The 17,664-nt window shown below is 40.5% G+C and overlaps 1 protein-coding gene across 1 annotated transcript in view; it reads right to left on the bottom strand.

Moving 5' to 3' along the window:
• Window positions 1–306: 306 nt before the first annotated feature.
• LOC137369261 (low-density lipoprotein receptor-related protein 2-like) overlaps window positions 307–17,664 on the bottom strand; it is a 102,450-nt gene continuing 85,092 nt past the window's right edge. Inside the window, 11 exon segments of the mRNA XM_068030209.1 lie at window positions 307–421; window positions 669–749; window positions 1,038–1,136; window positions 2,999–3,148; window positions 5,883–6,024; window positions 6,414–6,553; window positions 6,638–6,756; window positions 10,193–10,414; window positions 12,654–12,825; window positions 15,129–15,254; window positions 15,332–15,448. Of these exon segments, the coding sequence (XP_067886310.1) occupies window positions 315–421; window positions 669–749; window positions 1,038–1,136; window positions 2,999–3,148; window positions 5,883–6,024; window positions 6,414–6,553; window positions 6,638–6,756; window positions 10,193–10,414; window positions 12,654–12,825; window positions 15,129–15,254; window positions 15,332–15,448 (1,475 nt within the window). The 3' untranslated portion in view covers window positions 307–314.

Genomic DNA, 17,664 nt, shown 5'->3' with positions numbered 1-17,664 from the left:
GGACCTGTAGCTATTAAGTTTCTGATCAATGGCAACACCCCAGGATGTTGGTGGGGGATTCAGTGATGGTAATGTCATTGAATGTCAAGGGGAAGCTGGTCATTGCTTGGCACAAGTGTTATTTGCCACTGATCAGCTCAACCTAAACCATATTGACTACAGTTTTCAAATGAATAAAACAAGTTGAGAATTTCACCTACAGATTGGCATGAGAAAGCAAGTGGCACTGTATATTTTAGTACATATTTCTTTGCTCTAATAAAATACTAAAATACTTTAAAATTGAATTGAACTTTATTTGCCTCCTGCAAAAATCAGTCACACTCAAAGGCTGGATTCTCAAAATACATGCTCTGTTGATTCTTTCTTTTCCAGTCCTGCCATTTAATGTAGCCAGCTACACCAGCCATTGTGAAGAGCACTGAAATATAAAAAGTCAGAATTAGATAATTCAGAGTAATAGATCATGCTTTAGTTTCTAAATTGCTAACTGTTCAGTTTAAGAATTATAGTGGCCTTTTAGGAGCTGTAATTCCTAGATCTAATGCTGTTCTTCCAAATTTTAACTGTACAAATATTTAACTGTTACACAATTGATAGAAAAATTACTTGCATCTTTAACCATTGAGATAGAGGCAAACTGTTTAAAAAGCTTTGGAAACACTTACAAATAGCAAGTGCAATCCAACCAGCTCCAGAGCCCCCCTCTGATGTATTCACTTTATCAAGTGTAGCATTTGAATTTCTCTCTGTATGGAAACAGATGTGATAATTGAATTCTACTGAAAAATTTTCAAAAAGTTACAATCCAATCTGAAGGCAGTTCAAGCCATTTGATTGAGTAAAGCACAACATTCTGAATAGTGTACCATTACATACTGTTAACATTGAAGTAATTATAAAGCATTAACCTGGTTTAAAGTCAAAGCAAATTAAGGTACTCTACCACATTGACATATTATAAATTAAGATTTAGTAGTCACTTATTTATACATTCAGTAGTTACTTATTTATACATTTAGATGCACTGGCATTACCTCTAGGAGGCATAACTGTTGTGTACAAGTCAGAAGGCAGGTATTTTGCAGTGCCAGAGGACAAAGTAGAAGGTGTAGCTGTAGTTTCATGTACCATTGCTGAAAAGGAATATGAAAATCTCATGAGCCCTTACTCGAATCCTATTTTTAAGAACATAGACAAACATTTTGGCACAAACTGGGAGTGAAGACAGTTAAGTTTCCTTTTTAAACACTTGAGGTAGTCTGTTCTGTACAACAAAATCACAGGCATGGAAAGAAACTTTGGAACGTTTAAGTTTCTATGGATTTTCTTATAGGTTAACCTCATGTCGACACATGGAGACCCACTGCTTGAAGACTGTTCCACATAGCAATTATAATCCACACAGGTAGTTTATTTTACTAAAACACACAAATCATCTCCATCTATCAGAGTCCAGACAGCTCAGTCATGCTTAGGGACCCTTCTGTGCACAAGTTAAAATTGTTTTAAAAAGTTAAAAAAGTTATCATGGAGCATAGCAGCACAAAGCAGTACCAAGCTTCAGGCTGATCATCTAACTAGAAGAATCACCTTCACCATTTTATCTGTTAAAGCACAGACTTGTATTACCTGGAGCAAAGTGGGAAGAACTCAGCAGAGCGACTGGTCTACCCTTGCAGGTAGAAGTAGTGAGCCAGCCTGGGTGATTAGGCAGCAGTGCTCAGGATGTCATAATCCTGCTTGGCTCATTACGCAGGGGGTCAAGTATGGCACCTGGTTCTAAACTTTTATCACTAGACACATCTTTGCATCACCAATGCAGCTGAAATTCCTATTTACCCCCCAATGATCCAACTTTCCTTTAACCCCCAATATACCCAAGGATGAAAGGTTAGAAATAAAGTGGAGATTCTCATCTTCTGTTTCCCTCCTTCTACACATGGTTTCTTTAAATATTCTGGAACTGCAGAGTTGTCATCCTACATGGCTTCTTTTGATTTGCTATGGGGAAAGAGCAATGAGATGGAATTGAGTAGATTTGAGTCAGAACAGACAATGGGCCAAATGGTCTCCATCTGTGCTGTAATCACCCTATGACCAGATTAGCATGTAAATATTCTACATGTACACTTAAAGACCCAGCATCCATCTTATTGCTGTTTAATTTTAAAACTGAACTAGCATAAGAAAAACTGCTTGCATGAACACAAGGGTAAATATATTTTTCACAATTCTAAAATCATAATGGACCAAAATTTGCTTTCAAAACAAACACTCACTGTTATTGCGTGCTTAAATTGCACAACTGCAGATGAGGGCTGTCTAAGATGTGCTACTCCACTATTAGCTTTGCAAAATGGTATGGGTCTTCATTATTCAAATTCAGTGAACAGCATCAAGTTCCTATGGCAGATAGGAACTAAATGCACTAGTTATGGCATGTCCATTTCAGTTAAAGTATCCTTTTTACTGGCATGCTAAGGCTCACTACTTTCAAACAATCTCTATGGTACTGATTGCAAGTGTGCAGGCTCATTCCTTCACCTTTTAATTATCGATTTAAAAAATGTAAATTACTTCTTAATCCAACTTTTCCCTCTTTTGCCATCTGTAGCCAATTTGACATTGAATTCATCATCCTAACTGCCTGGTTCAAACTGCTCACTGCATAACACTTCAATCTGACTGGTTAAGGAGATACACAGTTGCTTGTTCTGTTCCGATCCCAGATGCCTGTTTTGGTCTCCATTTACAGCAACTTCCAGTGCAAAGTCTTGTGGAAATTAAACAGGTAAAGTTTAATAATGCCAGCATTCACCAGCTACAGTATATTCTGGCCCATTAACCCAACTTTAGTTACAAAAAGTTAAAAAGCTTTATGCCCAGTGAACTTCAGAATATAGATTAAAAATGGTTCCCAGACACTGCATTCATTATGCAGTGAATTTATAAAGCTGGTGCTTCATATTATGAACAGTATAAATTTTACATATACCCTTTCTACAATATTGTCCATTCGGCTCCAGCTCCTTTCCAGATGGACACACACATGTGTATTTAGGTGACTGACTGTTAAACCAAGGAGCAGGGAGACACATGAATTCACAACCTCCATTCTTCAAGCTTTTGGCACACCAATTTTTACCTGTAAACAAAGTATAGATCTTCAATTTGAGATAAGAGGAACTGTAGACTTAGTTTCCCCCCCCCCACTTTAAAAGTTCCAGATCAGTGATTAGCAAATCATACTTTGGAAATAGAATGTTGCCCAAATAGGTTCATGAAATTTGCAATACCAAAAAGTTGCATGATGAGTTTAAAAAAGCAATGTTTGCTTTTGACACCGGGTTAAACTTGGATTCCTCTCCATTTCCTAGATTTGATTTTTGCTGGGGAGGGGGAAGTAAGGTAGGTGAAGAGGTAGAGATTGAAGTGGCCTTCCTACAGCAAGACTCAAGTTTAAGTTGTGAGCGGCATTGACAAAAGGAGAGACCAGGAAGAAAGTAGTGCATAGGCAAAGTTCCACAGTCCATTAGCAAGTGGTTGGCCAAAAGAATCAAAGCATACAGTGGGGCTAAAGTAGGTCACATCATTAGTGTTAGGGCAGGCAAGTGGAGTTGAATCAAGTTCAGTCATGATCTTACTAAATGGTAAAGCAGGCTCAAGGCGCTGTTATGGCTCACTCCTGTTCCTATTTGTTATGTACCACATAAGAAGTTAGCATGTAAAATTAAAATAGATGAGATTGGGGTAGTGTATTGTGATAGATAGAAAATTGGTTGGCAGACAGGAAACAAAGTAGGAATAAACAGTCTTTTTCCGAATGGCAGGCAGTGACTAGAGGGGTACCACAGGGATCCGTGCTAGGACCCCAGCTATTCACAATATATATTAAATGATTTATATGAGGGAACTAAATGCAATATCTCCAAATTTGCAGATGACAAAAGTGGGTGGGAGGGAGTGTTGTGAGGAGGATGCAGAGGGGCTTCAGGGTGATTTGGACAAGTTGAGTAAGTGGGCAAATGCAGTATAATTTGGATAAGTGTGAGGTTATCCACTTGGAAGCAAAAACAGGAAGGCAGACTATCTGAAAGACTATAAACAGAGGGGGATATGCAAAGAGACCTGGGTGTTCTCATAGTCACTGAAGGTAAGCATGCAGGTGCAACAGGTGGTAAAAAGGGCAAATGGTATGTTGGCCTTCATAGTGAGGGGATTAGAGTACAGGAGCAGGGATGTCTTGCTGCAATTATACAGGGCCTTGGTGAGGCCACACCTGGATTGTGCAGTTTTGGTCTCCTTACCTGAGGAAGGATATTCTTGCTATAGAGGGAGTGCAGCGAAGGTTTACCAGACTGATTCCTGGGATGGCGGGACTGACATGAGATTGAGTCAGTTAGGATTATATTTTCTGGAGTTCAGCGGAGAGGGGGGGGAATCTCAGAAACCTATAAAATTCTAACAGGACTTGACAGGATAGATGCAGGAAGGATGTTCCTGATGGTGGGAGGAGTCCAGAACCAGGGGTCATAGTCTAAGGATATGGGGTAAACCATTCAGGACTGAGATGAGAAATTTCTTCACCCAGAGAGTGGTGAGCCTGTGGAATTCACCACAGAAAGCAGTTGAGGCCAAAACACTGTTTTCAAGAAGGAGTTAGATGTAGCTCTTGGGTCTAAAAGGGATCAGAAAAGGATATGGGAGGAAAGCAGGAACAAATTACTGAGTTGGATGATCAGCCATGATCATAATGAATGGCAGAGCAGGCTCGAATGGCATATTCCTGCTCCCGTTTTCTATGTTTCTATTCCATTTTAAATTAAATGAATAGTATTACTAGGATTTCCTTTATTAAAACTTGGGTTTTTTTTTTTTTTAAAAACTGAAAAGGATTTCAGTTGACATTGAGATAGCTGAACACTATGGATGCTTTTGGAAGGAAGGTAGGGTCAACAAGAGGTTCCTGGGTTGACTAGTAAACAAATATTGGAAACCAGGTAATTTCAGAGGAAACCAGCAGGCGGTTTGACCTCAGCTACCCTTTGTGCGACGAGAGACTTTATGACTTGGCATGTGACTTGTTTCTGAAAGGTTTTGGTTTCATTTTTAGAACTGTTTAAAAGTGAGTGGGTTTGGACTAAAGCAGGCAACTGGAATTTGATTTTGACCTTCCTGGAGACGAGAACCAGAAAAGTATTACCTCTAAAAGAATCCTTGCTCTTGAAAAGCAAGCTTGTATGGAATAGCACTGTTGTCTCCTGCATTTTTGAAGAAATGCTGAATTTGCATAATTTTTTTTTTTTAAATGCAAGGAGGACTTTTGCATCAAATGAGAACTGACTTGTTGCTACAAGCATGATGGAAGCCCTACACCATAGAAGTTCTTTGAACACCTACCCATCAGACTATTCATCAACCTTGCCAGCAAAGACTTCAAGTGGCACCCAACTATTCGACTTTGGGACATCTTGCCAAACGGTAGAACTTCCTTCCAGATCATGGTTTTTTAAAATTCCTTTTACTCCTATGAAACAGCTGTAAACCAACACCCCTTTCTTCAAACCACCACCCCCCCCTCCCCAGTTTTTAGATGTACATGACTAGGAAAAAATTAGCTTTAATATCAATTTATATATAGATTTACTTCATTTAAGATTTGGTTTATAAACTTATTTTTGCTGATTAAAGAAACCTTGGTGTGCTTTATTCTGGGGACAAAGAATCTAATGGTCTGTTTCAGTAAATGGGAAAATTTATTGATATGCTGTGACCTGAATTAAGAGTGCACTCCTCCAGCCTTGCTTGTAACAATAGCCACAAGTTGATATGGATTTTCTTTTGTAAAGTATGTAAATCTGATTTTGTACAAATCTTACCAAATGGCTGCAATAGCTCATTGTAAACAATGATGTCCTGAGGCTCATGAAGGTTGGAAGCTAAAACCACAACATTTTCTCCTGTATACTTGTTGGCTCCATAGATGGCTTTACTCTTCCCATCAGTCCAGAAGACACTATCCTGGAACAAGACCATTTTCACTTCAGAAAAATAGTGGGCCATACTCTAATCAGATCAATACACTGCCTGAATATGCAATTAGATTTTGTTCATGAATGGAATTAAAATTCCTTGAACTTCATATATTTAAAATCAGTTATTCTAAGTGCCTGTTTGTCTAATAGAAGCACTACAAAGAAGAGACAGTGAATTGCAGTCCAACAATACAAGATCAAAATTTGGTTTGTGATCTATTTTGTACCAACTAGCAGCTACATTTCTATGGTTCTATTATGGAATTAAACTGAATCAATATTACATAATGCTAGTGATGAAATACAAGTTGAATTGTCTTCATTTTGACCAGGATTACTTGATAACTTTTCCAAAAATGGGAACTAAAGCATTACCTCAAATACAGCGACAGCAGAAGGATGAACAAGGAATTCCAACGACCACAGCACTGTTCTTCTATCCTGACCATTTAGACCGACACTTGATAATGTATGCAGCTTTGAATCAACCCAATACAAGCAGCTTTTCACAAGATCTGTGGACAAAGTTTAAACATTTAAACCAATCTTTAGAAAAAAGGGCAAGTTTTTCCCAACTTCCTGAACAGAAATCTCCTTACCAAGTGTAAGGCCATTTGGCCACTGAATCTCTCTGGCAACAAGTTGCTGGCGGTCAGCACCATTCATTCCTGCTTTTTCAATCACTGCTGGTTCACCACAGTCTGACCAGTAAATAAACCTACAACCAAAAACAGGAGTTAAAATATATAGAATTTTTGATGGACCCTAAAAATTAATTAACAGAAGCTAGTCTAACTAAAAATGCCAAATTTTCTATGTTTAAAGTATATAAATATGGCCAAGTGACTTCTTCCAAACCAACAGATTTCAAATAATTACAAAATTGCTAACAGAATATGGTAAAATACAGGGCTGTAACATCACCCCAAATTGGGTTTCTATCTCGTTTCTCTAATCTATCAGCTAGGACAGGGTACAGGCTTTCCCAAAGCTGCTAATATGACTAATGTGTCAGGATATGCACTGCAGTAGGACACATCTCTGCTATTCTCCAACCAGAATACATTACAATTATAATTCACTCAATGTCTTTTAGGGAAGGAAATCAGCCATCCTTGCCTGGTCTGGCCTACATGTGACTCTAGACCCACAGCAATGTGACTCAATGCCCTCAAATGGCCTAGTAAGCCACTCAGACTTTGTAATCGTTGGATACAGCTAAGTACAGGACTGAAACTGGAGGGATCACCCAGCATCAACCTAGGTGCTGGAGGACAATGGCAAACCCAGCCCCGACCCTGCAAAGTCCTCCTTACAAACATCTGGGGGCTTGTGCCAAAATTGGGAGAGCTGCCCCACACACTAGGCAAGCAACAGTGACAGTCACTCTCAATCATACCTCGCAGACAATGTTCCTGACACCACCACTCCTGGGCATGTCCCGTTCCACTGGCAGGACAGACCCACCAGAGGTGGCAGCACAGTAGTATATAGTCAGGAGGGAGTTGCCCTGGAGTCCTCAATATAGAGATTTCATGGGTAGTGTACTCAATCAGGTCAAATATAGGCAAGGAAACCAGACACCTACTGTACCACACCCACACCCAGCTGATGAATCACTGCTTCTCCATGTTGAACACCATTTGGAAGCATGGAGGGTAGCAAGGGCACAAAATGTACTCAGTGATAGACATTGAAGTCCCCCAAAGAGTGGCTCTATAGCACCACTACTGGTAGAGCCCAAAAGGACATAGCTGCTAGACTGGGTCCGTGGCAGGTAGTGATGGGACAGTAAAAAGGAAAAACCTCCCTAGTGCTCAATCTACCTGTTGCAAATGCATCTGTCCATTAGTTTTGGTAGAAGTGACCACCACAGAGTCCTTGTGAAGACAAAGTCCTGTCATCTCACTGAGGGTACCCACCATAGCATTGTGACACTACCACTGCTAAATGGGAGAGATTTCAAAACAGATCTAGCAACTCAAAACTGGGCATCTGTGAGGCTTTGTGGGCCATCAATTGCAGAATTGTATTCAAATACAATCTGTAACCTCATGGCCTGGCATATTGCCCATTTCACTATTACCATCAAGCTGGGGGACCAACCCAAGTTCAATGAAGAGTGCAGGAGGGCATGCCAGGAGCAGCACCAGCCATACCTCAATGGAGGCATCAGCCTGGTGAAGCTACAACACAGGACTACTTGCATGTGAAACAGAAGCAGCACACAATAGACAGGGCCAAGTGATCCCACAACCAACAGAGTAGATCTAAGCTCTGCAGTCCTGCCACATCCAGAGGAGGATGGTGGTAGACAATTGACAGGAGGCTACTCCACAACATCCCCATCCTCAACAATGGGAGAGCCCAGCAAATCAGTGCAAAAGACAAGGCTGAAGCATTTACATCCATCTTCAGCCAGAAGTACTGAGTGGATGATCCATCTCAGTCTCCGCCTGAGGTCCCCAGTATCATGGATGCCAGTCTTCAGCCAATCCTATTCACTCCATGATCAAGAAACAGATGAAGGCGGCACTGGAAACTGCAAGGGCTGTGGACCCTGACAACATTTTGGTAATAGTACAGAAAACTTGTGCTCCAGAACCAGCCATGCCTCTAGCCAAGCTGTTCTAGTACAGCTACAACGTTGACATAGTGGAAAATTGCCCTGGTATGTACTGTGCACAAAAAGGACAAATCCAACTCAGCCAAATACCACCCCATCACTATTCCTGATCATCAGCAAAAGGTGATGGAAGGTGTCAGTGCTATCAAGTGTCATTTGCTCAGCAATAACCTGCTCACTGATGCTTAGTTTGGGCTCCACCAGGGCCACTCAGCTCCTGACCTCATTACAGCCTTGGTTCAAAACATGGACAAAAAGAAAAAAAAAAAAGTGAACTCTAGGTGAGGGGAGAGTGACTGCCCTGGTCATCAGGGCAGCATTTAACCAGGTATGGCATCAAGAAGCCATAGCAAAATTGGAGTCAACAGGAATCAGGGAAAACTCTGTTGGTTGGAGTTGTACCTAACAAAAGGATGATTGTGGTTAAGTCAATCAGTCCCAAGACATTACTGAGTAGTTCTTCACAGTAGTGTGCTAGGCCCAACCATCCTCAGCTGCTTCAATGACCTTTCAATCATAAGGTCAGAAGCAGGGTGTTCACTGATAATTGCACAATGTTCAGCACCATTTGCAACTCCTCAGATACTGAAACAGCCAGTGTCCATAAGTAGCCAGACCTGGACAACATGCAGCTTGGGCAAGTAACATTTGTGCCACAAGTGCCAGGCAGTGATCATCTCAAACGAGAACCTAACCATCTCCCCTTAACATACCATGGCATTACCATCGCTGAATCCTCCACTAACATCCTGGGGGTTACCATTGACCAGAAATTGAACTGGACCAGCCACATAAATGCTGTGGTTACAAGAGCTGGTCAGAGACTGGGACTTCTGCAGTGAGTAACTCATCTCCTGACTCTCCAATGCCAGTCAGGCATCTTCAAGGTAGTCAGGAGTGTGATGGAATACTCTTCACTTGCCTGGATGGGTGCAGCTCCAACACTCCAGCAGCTTGACACCATTCAGGACACTTGATTGGCACCCCATCCACCACCTTCAACATTCACTCCCTCCACCACCAATGCAGTAGCAGCAGTGTGCACCATTTACAAGATGCACTGCAGCAATTCACCAAGGCTCCTTCGACAGCACCTTCCAAACCCACAACCTCTACCACCTAGAAGGACAAGGGCAGCAGACTCATGGGAACACCACACAGTTTCCCCTCCAAGCCACACACCATCCTAACTTGGGACTATATCACTGTTCCTTCAGTGGGTCAAAATCATGGATCTCCCTTCCGAACAGCATTGTTGGTGTACCTGCACCCCACAAAATGTAGCAGTTCAAGGAGGCAGATCACCTTCTCAAGGGCAATTAGGGATGGACAAGAAATGCTGGCATCCCCTGAACAAATTAAAAGAGAAACTGAATATTCAGCATTGGAATTTACAACTAATGCTACCTAGCCACAGCAAAATTATATCAATCCAAAATGACAACATATACTTTAGATAGTATTTCAACTACACATTTATAAATCATGTACACCTCACTATACACATTTGCATGTTAAAATTCAATACCCAGTTATTGGATCAACTGCTACAGAAGCTGGTTCCCTCAAGTCAGTGTCAAAGAGCATCTTCCTTTTGGTTCCATCAAATGTAGCCACCGTTATAGTCTTAGTACTCCGATCAGTCCAATAGATGTGCTTGTAGATCCAATCCACTGCAATTCCTGCTGGGATTCCTAGATCTTTAATTATGGAAATTCCAGTTGGGTGGTCCCATTTATCCATGGACAGACTGCAAGAAAAAAAAAGTTACTGGTTTAGAATTTAATTTCTTTTGGCTAAATAACCTGCATTTTGTATATTGTCTCATTTGAGAAGCTCAAGACAGGTCACATATTAGTTTTGAAATTTAGTTACTTGTTAGGCAAATGCAACCAATTTGCAAAGTGACATCCAAAAATGAATAAAAAAACTGATTCATTCTGGTGGCATTGGCTAAAGTTTGGATAATTATCCAGGACACTGGACAAACTCCTGCTCTTTCATAATGCCATAGCATCTTGGCATCCCACATGGAGATAAAAGGCCTCAGTTTTAACATTTTATCTGAAAGGCAGCACAGTAATCAAGTATCACTTGAAATTGTGCTCAGGTCTGAGTGGGATTTGAACCTGCATCCTTTAAACTTAGTCAAGCTGATCATAAATGATACGGACTTACCTAATTTTAACTCAAGTTGTACACATTAAGATTGACAAATCCAGAAAGCAGAGCTTTAAAACATCAGCTAGAAGTTGGAGTTATTCACAGCAGTGTATTGCACACAAAACACAATATTGTCTTGTGATCTAACCTACATCCCATTGCAATCAGTAAAGATTATACTAGTTTAACAAGGCAATTGAAGACATTGCTTGTACATATTATCTCTGATGTATGTGTGCCTGCAGGTCTGAGCACAAGCAGAATTAGTTGAACTAGCTTGCAACAGCAACTTGAATTTGCTTTAAGGCAGGTGGATAGATTACTATATGCTACATTTCAACTGGGAAAATAGGTTTAAGATGCTACTTCAATAAACCCAATATGGGATTCTAATATAAAAGCAAAATACTGCGGATGCTGGAAATCTGAAATAAAAACAAGGAATGCTGGAATCACTCAGCAGGTCTGGCAGCATCTGTGGAAAGAGAAGCAGAGTTAACGTTTCGGGTCAGTGACCCTTCATCGGAACTGACAAATATTAGAAAAGTCACAGATTATTAGCAAGTGAGGTGGGGGTGGGGCAAGAGATAACAAAGGAGGTCTAGATTGGACCAGGCCACATAGCTGACCAAAAGGTCACGGAGCAAAGGCAAACAATGTTAATAGTGTTGAAAGACAAAGCATTAGTACAGATTAGGTGTAAATACACTGAATATTGAACAGCAGCAAGTGCAAACCTGAAAAAAAGTGGGTAAGTAAACTGAACAAACTATGAAATAAATGCAAAAAAGATTGTAAAAAATGTAAAAAAAAAATAAAAATAAAAATGAAAGTAAAATGGGGGGCTGTCATGCTCTGAAATTATTGAACTCAATGTTCAGTCCGGCAGGCTTTAGTGTGCCTAATTGGTAGATGAGATGCTGTTCCTCGAGCTTGCGTTGATGTTCACTGGAACACTGCAGCAATCCCAGGACAGAGATGTGAGCATGAGAGCAGGGGGGTGTTGAAATGGCAAGCAACCGGAAGCTCAGGGTCCTGCTTGCGGACTGAGCGGAGATGTTCCGCAAAGTGGTCACCCAGTCTGCGCTTGGTCTCCCCAATGTAGAGGAGACCACACTGAGCAGCGATTACAGTATACTACATTGAAAGAAGTACAAGTAAATCGCTGCTTCACCTGAAAGGAGTGTTTGGGGCCTGGGATAGTGAGGAGAGAGGAGGTAAATGGGCAGGTATTACACCTCCTGCAATTGCAGGGGAAGGTGCCCTGGGACGGGGACGAGGTGGTGGGGGTAATGGAGTGGACCAGGGTGTCGCAGAGGGAACGATCCCTTCGGAATGCTGACAGGGGAAGGGAGGGGAAGATGCGACTGGTAGTGGCATCACGCTGGAGGTGGCGAAAATGGTGGAGGATGATCCTTTGGATATGGAGGCTGGTGGGATGAAAAGTGAGGACAAGGGGAACCCTGTCACGGTTCTGGGAGGGAGGGGAAGGGGTGAGGGTCAAGGTGCGGGGAATGGGTCGGACACGGTTGAGGGCCCTGTCAACCACAGTGGGGGGAAATCCTCGGTTGAGGAAAAAGGAGGTCATATCAGAAGCACCATCATGGAAGGTAGCATCAGAGCAGATGCGTTGGAGACGGAGAAACTGGGAGAATGGAATGGAGTCCTTACAGGAGATTCTAATAACCTTCTAGTCATATTAAACACTGATAAGCAAGTGTTTCGGACAATCAGAACAGTTGCATGAAAGATCTGATACACAGCAATGCGAAGCCTTACTGCATCAGTTCAAAATTTTTTTTTTATTTTTTTTTTTATTAAACTACCTGAAAATTGCTTGCTGGCCTAAGTCAGCCCAAAAGATTCTCTGTTCAGCAATGTCAGTGTCCACTGCTACAGCATTTCTCAGCTGCACAGCTACTTGTGTGTACTCTTGGCGATGCAGTCCAAGTTTCCGGATGTCATGGCGATTAGTGAAGATCAAATAAGGCTCTTTTCCTATACAGGATTATAGAAATACAAGAAATTATCCACAAATTTAGAAAACCAACAGGCCTTTGAGCAATGTTACTGAAAAGATCACCTTTGCATTTTTTTTTTTCTTAAATATTTGGTTCTACAAGAGGACCAAGATTTGGATTGTATAAAAACAGCAATACTGAATGTTCCATATCCAGTGAAGCTATTGCACACCTTGTGCATTTTGAAGTTCAATTGAATGAGTTTAAAAATTCACAGTTAGTGAATGCAGGCCAGATGGGAAAAAAAATAGCATTTACAGTGCTTGTTTACTGCAAAATGCTCCTAATTATTTACCATTCTCAAAGACAAAAGGATTTCTTATACTAGGTAATAGATACAATTCTCCTAGCAGAATTAATTTATTGCATAGCTTCATTGGAAAACTCAATCCAGTAAACAGATTGCTAATCAAGTGCTTAGCAGACTCAGATGGAATGAAACTAGTGTTCATACATTTCAGATATGAAAAAGAATTTCATGGGTAGAAAGTTTTCCTGTGCAAAAATAAGGGTAGCATTTTAAAATGGACACTCCCGACCACTTCACTCACTGTAGCAGGGATTAATTGGGTAATTATTTGGGTTTTTCAAAATTAGGGAGATTGCTCTTCATTGCAGACATCCTGGCTGCCTTGCTGAAATGCTGACATTCACAAAATGAAAGCAATGAATGGAAGTTGTCCAATGGACATGGAGGAAAAGTGAGCAGCTGTTTAAAATGTAAGCAGGAAACTGTAGAGAATGCAAGTCATTGTGACTTGGGAACAAGATGCACTACAAACCAAGTTAACAGACTGACTTAACAGTAAGAAATCTGCTTCAGGTTGAAATAGGCAAGAGGAATAGGTTAAGGCTGTGGAGTTCATTTTACCTGAAACAGCTTAATGCTTTGTTTCTCCAGAAGCAAAACTAGTGGAATGATAATTTTAGGTGACAGCTGTGGCTCACCTAAAAAGGGACTATGGTCAGATGCAGTAGTGGGAGTGCAACTTGTTAGATAGTTAAAATAGCCATACTTCAAGGCTGTTAGAATTTTCAGTTAAGCGGTCCTAATTAAGCATGCTTCTTTTGGAATGTGGAAGTTGATTAGTGTGTAGAATTAGAATAGAAGTTAACTTGATCACCTTATGACTCAATGGTCTGATAAGAAAAAAGTTAGACTGGATACTCATTATGAGCAGCTCTGACTTAACAGGTAAACATGAACAGTGAGACCCCTGAAAAGTAGGCTTGTAGGCCAAGGATGCTATTTAAGGGAACTGTGGAACTGATCATGGGGAACAGCTGTAGTGAAGGACTGGTTGATCAAGGACAAGGAACATTGCAAAGGCTATAGATGTTCATAGAAGGTGGACAACACAAGGGTGGGCTCTTACTCCATAGTTTCAACAGAATCCACACTATTGGACACTTTCTAGCAAGAACTTTGAGGAGACAATTAAGTCCTTCAATGCAACATCCAGTTCCTCTCCTGAAAAAGGGTATAAAAAAGATAGGTTTGCAAAGGAAGCCATTGCAGTGGAGACATGCTGTTAAGGCTGACTTTGGTTTAACATTGGTGGGTAGCTCAAGAAGTCAAGACATGTGGCACTGAGGGGGGGAAAAAAAAAAAAAAACTGCCAACAGTCCTGCCTGACCTGGTTCAATATTGCTCAGGTTTTTTTTTTTAAACTCTTAAAAAATTATAATCTGTTTAAGACTGAATAATCTCAACATACTCACTGTAGTGGTTGTGTTGACCATGATTGATTATTTTTAAGCTCTAATTTCTTTTAAAGACAAATCAATAGTGTCACCTGTCTGCACTAGAGTAGCTAAATTAAGGAAAAGTCTGGGGAATATTTCAATACCAGCCTAATTGCTTAGAGTATCTCCAGGTGACCATGGCTACCCATGATGCATCACTAGAAGTGAATTACCACTCCCTCCTCTTAATTCAGTAAGGCACCTCAAGAAAACATGTTTACAGCCTTCAAGAAACTGATGAATGCATTTCCAATGACTAGTTACAGTCCACAAAAGCACATGCAACGTTGACGGTTGAACAGAGTGATTTTACATATGTACTAAAGATTGATTCTGCAGCTTTTTTAAAAATCTTAAAAGCCTAAATATTAATGATCTTGAAAGTTTGAAAAATTCCATCAGAAGGTTGCAATGCAGGATAAAGAAATCAAGTCTGAAATTGCATCTGTGTGTGTCAGGGACTGTTCAAGAAGTTGTATATCCATCTACTGCCTTTTAAACTGAACAAGCTGCTTCCATAAACTTTCTACTTACCTACTGCCTTGCAAGCCCAATTAGTTAGATCCATGTGATATCCTGTATGACATTCACACTTAAAGCTTCCTTCTAGGTTGATACAAATTTGGCTGCAGGTTCCAGGATTTTGACATTCATCAATATCTAAAAATAAACCAATATCCTTAGATTCATAAAGGAAGCCAATTTTTAATAATCTAAAAAAAAATGAATCAACTTGCCTTCACAGGTTTTATCAACCAATTCAAAACCGGCAGGGCAATCACATTCATAGCCAATGATAAGATCCTGACAGATGTGAGAACAACCTCCATTGTTCAGTAAGCATTCATTCACATCTGCAGAGGGAACAAATAAAAGTGAGCATCCCACTCCTCAGGATCACTTCTAGCCTAGAGAGTTGCAATCTGCATTACTGGGCATATTATGGCTTGAGTGTTTAAAAAAAAAAACACTAAAGATTCATGGTATGATTGGGGAACAATTATGTTTGCCCTATAGCAAAGACTGTTGGAATTGTTAAGTGTTCAGAATAAACATGATTTTTTTATTTTACATTTATAAACACCAATAAATTGTCAAACATAACATTTACAAGTTAATTCCCAAAACAAAAGTACCCAAATGAAGCATGATGATTTTGACTAGGTGTACGGTTACCATTTGCTGGAGTTTCAATGCCTACCTAGAAGTTAAAAATTGCTAGTTTTGGAAATGTGCTGATTGATAAAATTATATGAAATTAGTACAAAAATACAAACACAGGAAGGAACAAAAGGTAACGTGGAGGGAATGGGCATTTTGAAGTTGTGGCAGGGGGTGAAGGAGAATGCGCTCATGAGATCAGGCAAGACTTGGTGGGGTAGAAAAGCAAGAGGATGAAGCCAACTTCAATGCAAGATGGCCTGTTGTAAAGAAGGAAAATGGACAGCAGAAATATAGTCCAGGGTCAACTAAAATAAAATTTGCAGTGGTGGCTGGGGGAGGAAACAAGGAGGAAAAGATCTCAAGATGTTTACTAGTATCCTACTTCCTTAGCCATCTAAACTTCCTGTATTTGTATTCAGTTTTTTTTTGTATTCAACACATTGGCAACTGAAATCTAAAAGGTGTACTAAAGGGTTTATGTAGAGAACATTGATCTCTTTTACAGATGAACCAGGTGTATTCCCAACTTTTGTGCAGGTTTGATAAAAGCACAGACCACTGGAACACACTGTCTCAGACACCCAGCTCTGGCATTAAGAGTGTTTTCAGGTCAGATTAAAAATAAACCAGTTATTCTGCTCAATAGGCTGAACTCTAACACGAGTGCACTACCAGAAATTTAACATTTCCCATACCAACAACCTCGTGCCCTCCACAAGACTTCCATTTTATCAGCTTGGGGTAGTTTGTGCTGTAAGCACACACCAACACATTTTGTTTGAGGTTACCAAGTTCATTTTATTTGGGACTCAAACCCAGCAAACTGACATTTAGCAGAGTCTAATCTGGATTAGAAGATATCAGTGGGAAAAGACCAGTCAAACTCATGCCAACTCCACAAACACATTAGATTAGATTAGAGATACAGCACTGAAACAGGCCCTTCGGCCCACCGAGTCTGTGCCGAACATCAACCACCCATTTATACTAATCCTACATTCCTACCAAACATCCCCACCTGTCCCTATATTTCCCTACCACCTACCTACACTAGTGACAATTTATAATGGCCAATTTACCTATCAACCTGCAAGTCTTTTGGCTTGTGGGAGGAAACCGGAGCACCCGGAGAAAACCCACGCAGACACAGGGAGAACTTGCAAACTCCACACAGGCAGTACCCGGAATCGAACCCGGGTCCCTGGAGCTGTGAGGCTGCAGTGCTAACCACTGCGCCACTGTGCCGCACATATCGTCATTGGAAGAGAATCTTGAGTATGCAGTTATCAGAATGAAGGAAGACACCAAAAATTGCTGGGTAAAACATTGACAGTATTAATGGCTCACAAACCAATACCAATGGTTTACCTACAGGATTAAAGCCAGCCTAAAAAAAGTGCATAATTCAATGATGTGTTCTCATCAGGGAAGAATCCCATTCTCTTCCACCTGCCTGCCCTAACCACAATTTAAAACTTTGGCCAGAAGTTGGACAATTGGCCTCAGTAGGAACTCTAATTAGAGTGTCAATCTTTAAAAACTTGAGCACAGGCAAGAATTTGCTGCCAGTCCTCGAGTATTCACATCAAGATATCATCCATTGAAAATTGCCTGATTAATTGATACTCAAGCTAAAATTTTTAAATTTGTTAGTAGTGTACAATTCCAGCCCTGTACATTATGCAACTACCCTAATACAATTTAGCCAAATTTGAAGCTGAACAGATTTCTTAATGAAAAAGCACCAAAGGCATATTGATTGTTCTTTTGCCTTTCTGCCAGACAGATTGCAACTCCTAAAGGAGTTTACTTGTTTCTATCTACATGCAGTTAGCACTGATAAATCATGATTGTTTATTCAGTAATTGACTGCACTATTGATCCTGCTGCATTACCGTCACATCAT

The sequence above is a fragment of the Heterodontus francisci genome, chromosome 4 (genome assembly GCF_036365525.1).
Source record: "Heterodontus francisci isolate sHetFra1 chromosome 4, sHetFra1.hap1, whole genome shotgun sequence".
Taxonomy (NCBI): domain Eukaryota; kingdom Metazoa; phylum Chordata; class Chondrichthyes; order Heterodontiformes; family Heterodontidae; genus Heterodontus; species Heterodontus francisci.
Note: the sequence above shows the minus strand (reverse complement) of the source record. Positions and strands in the feature narration are given on the sequence as shown.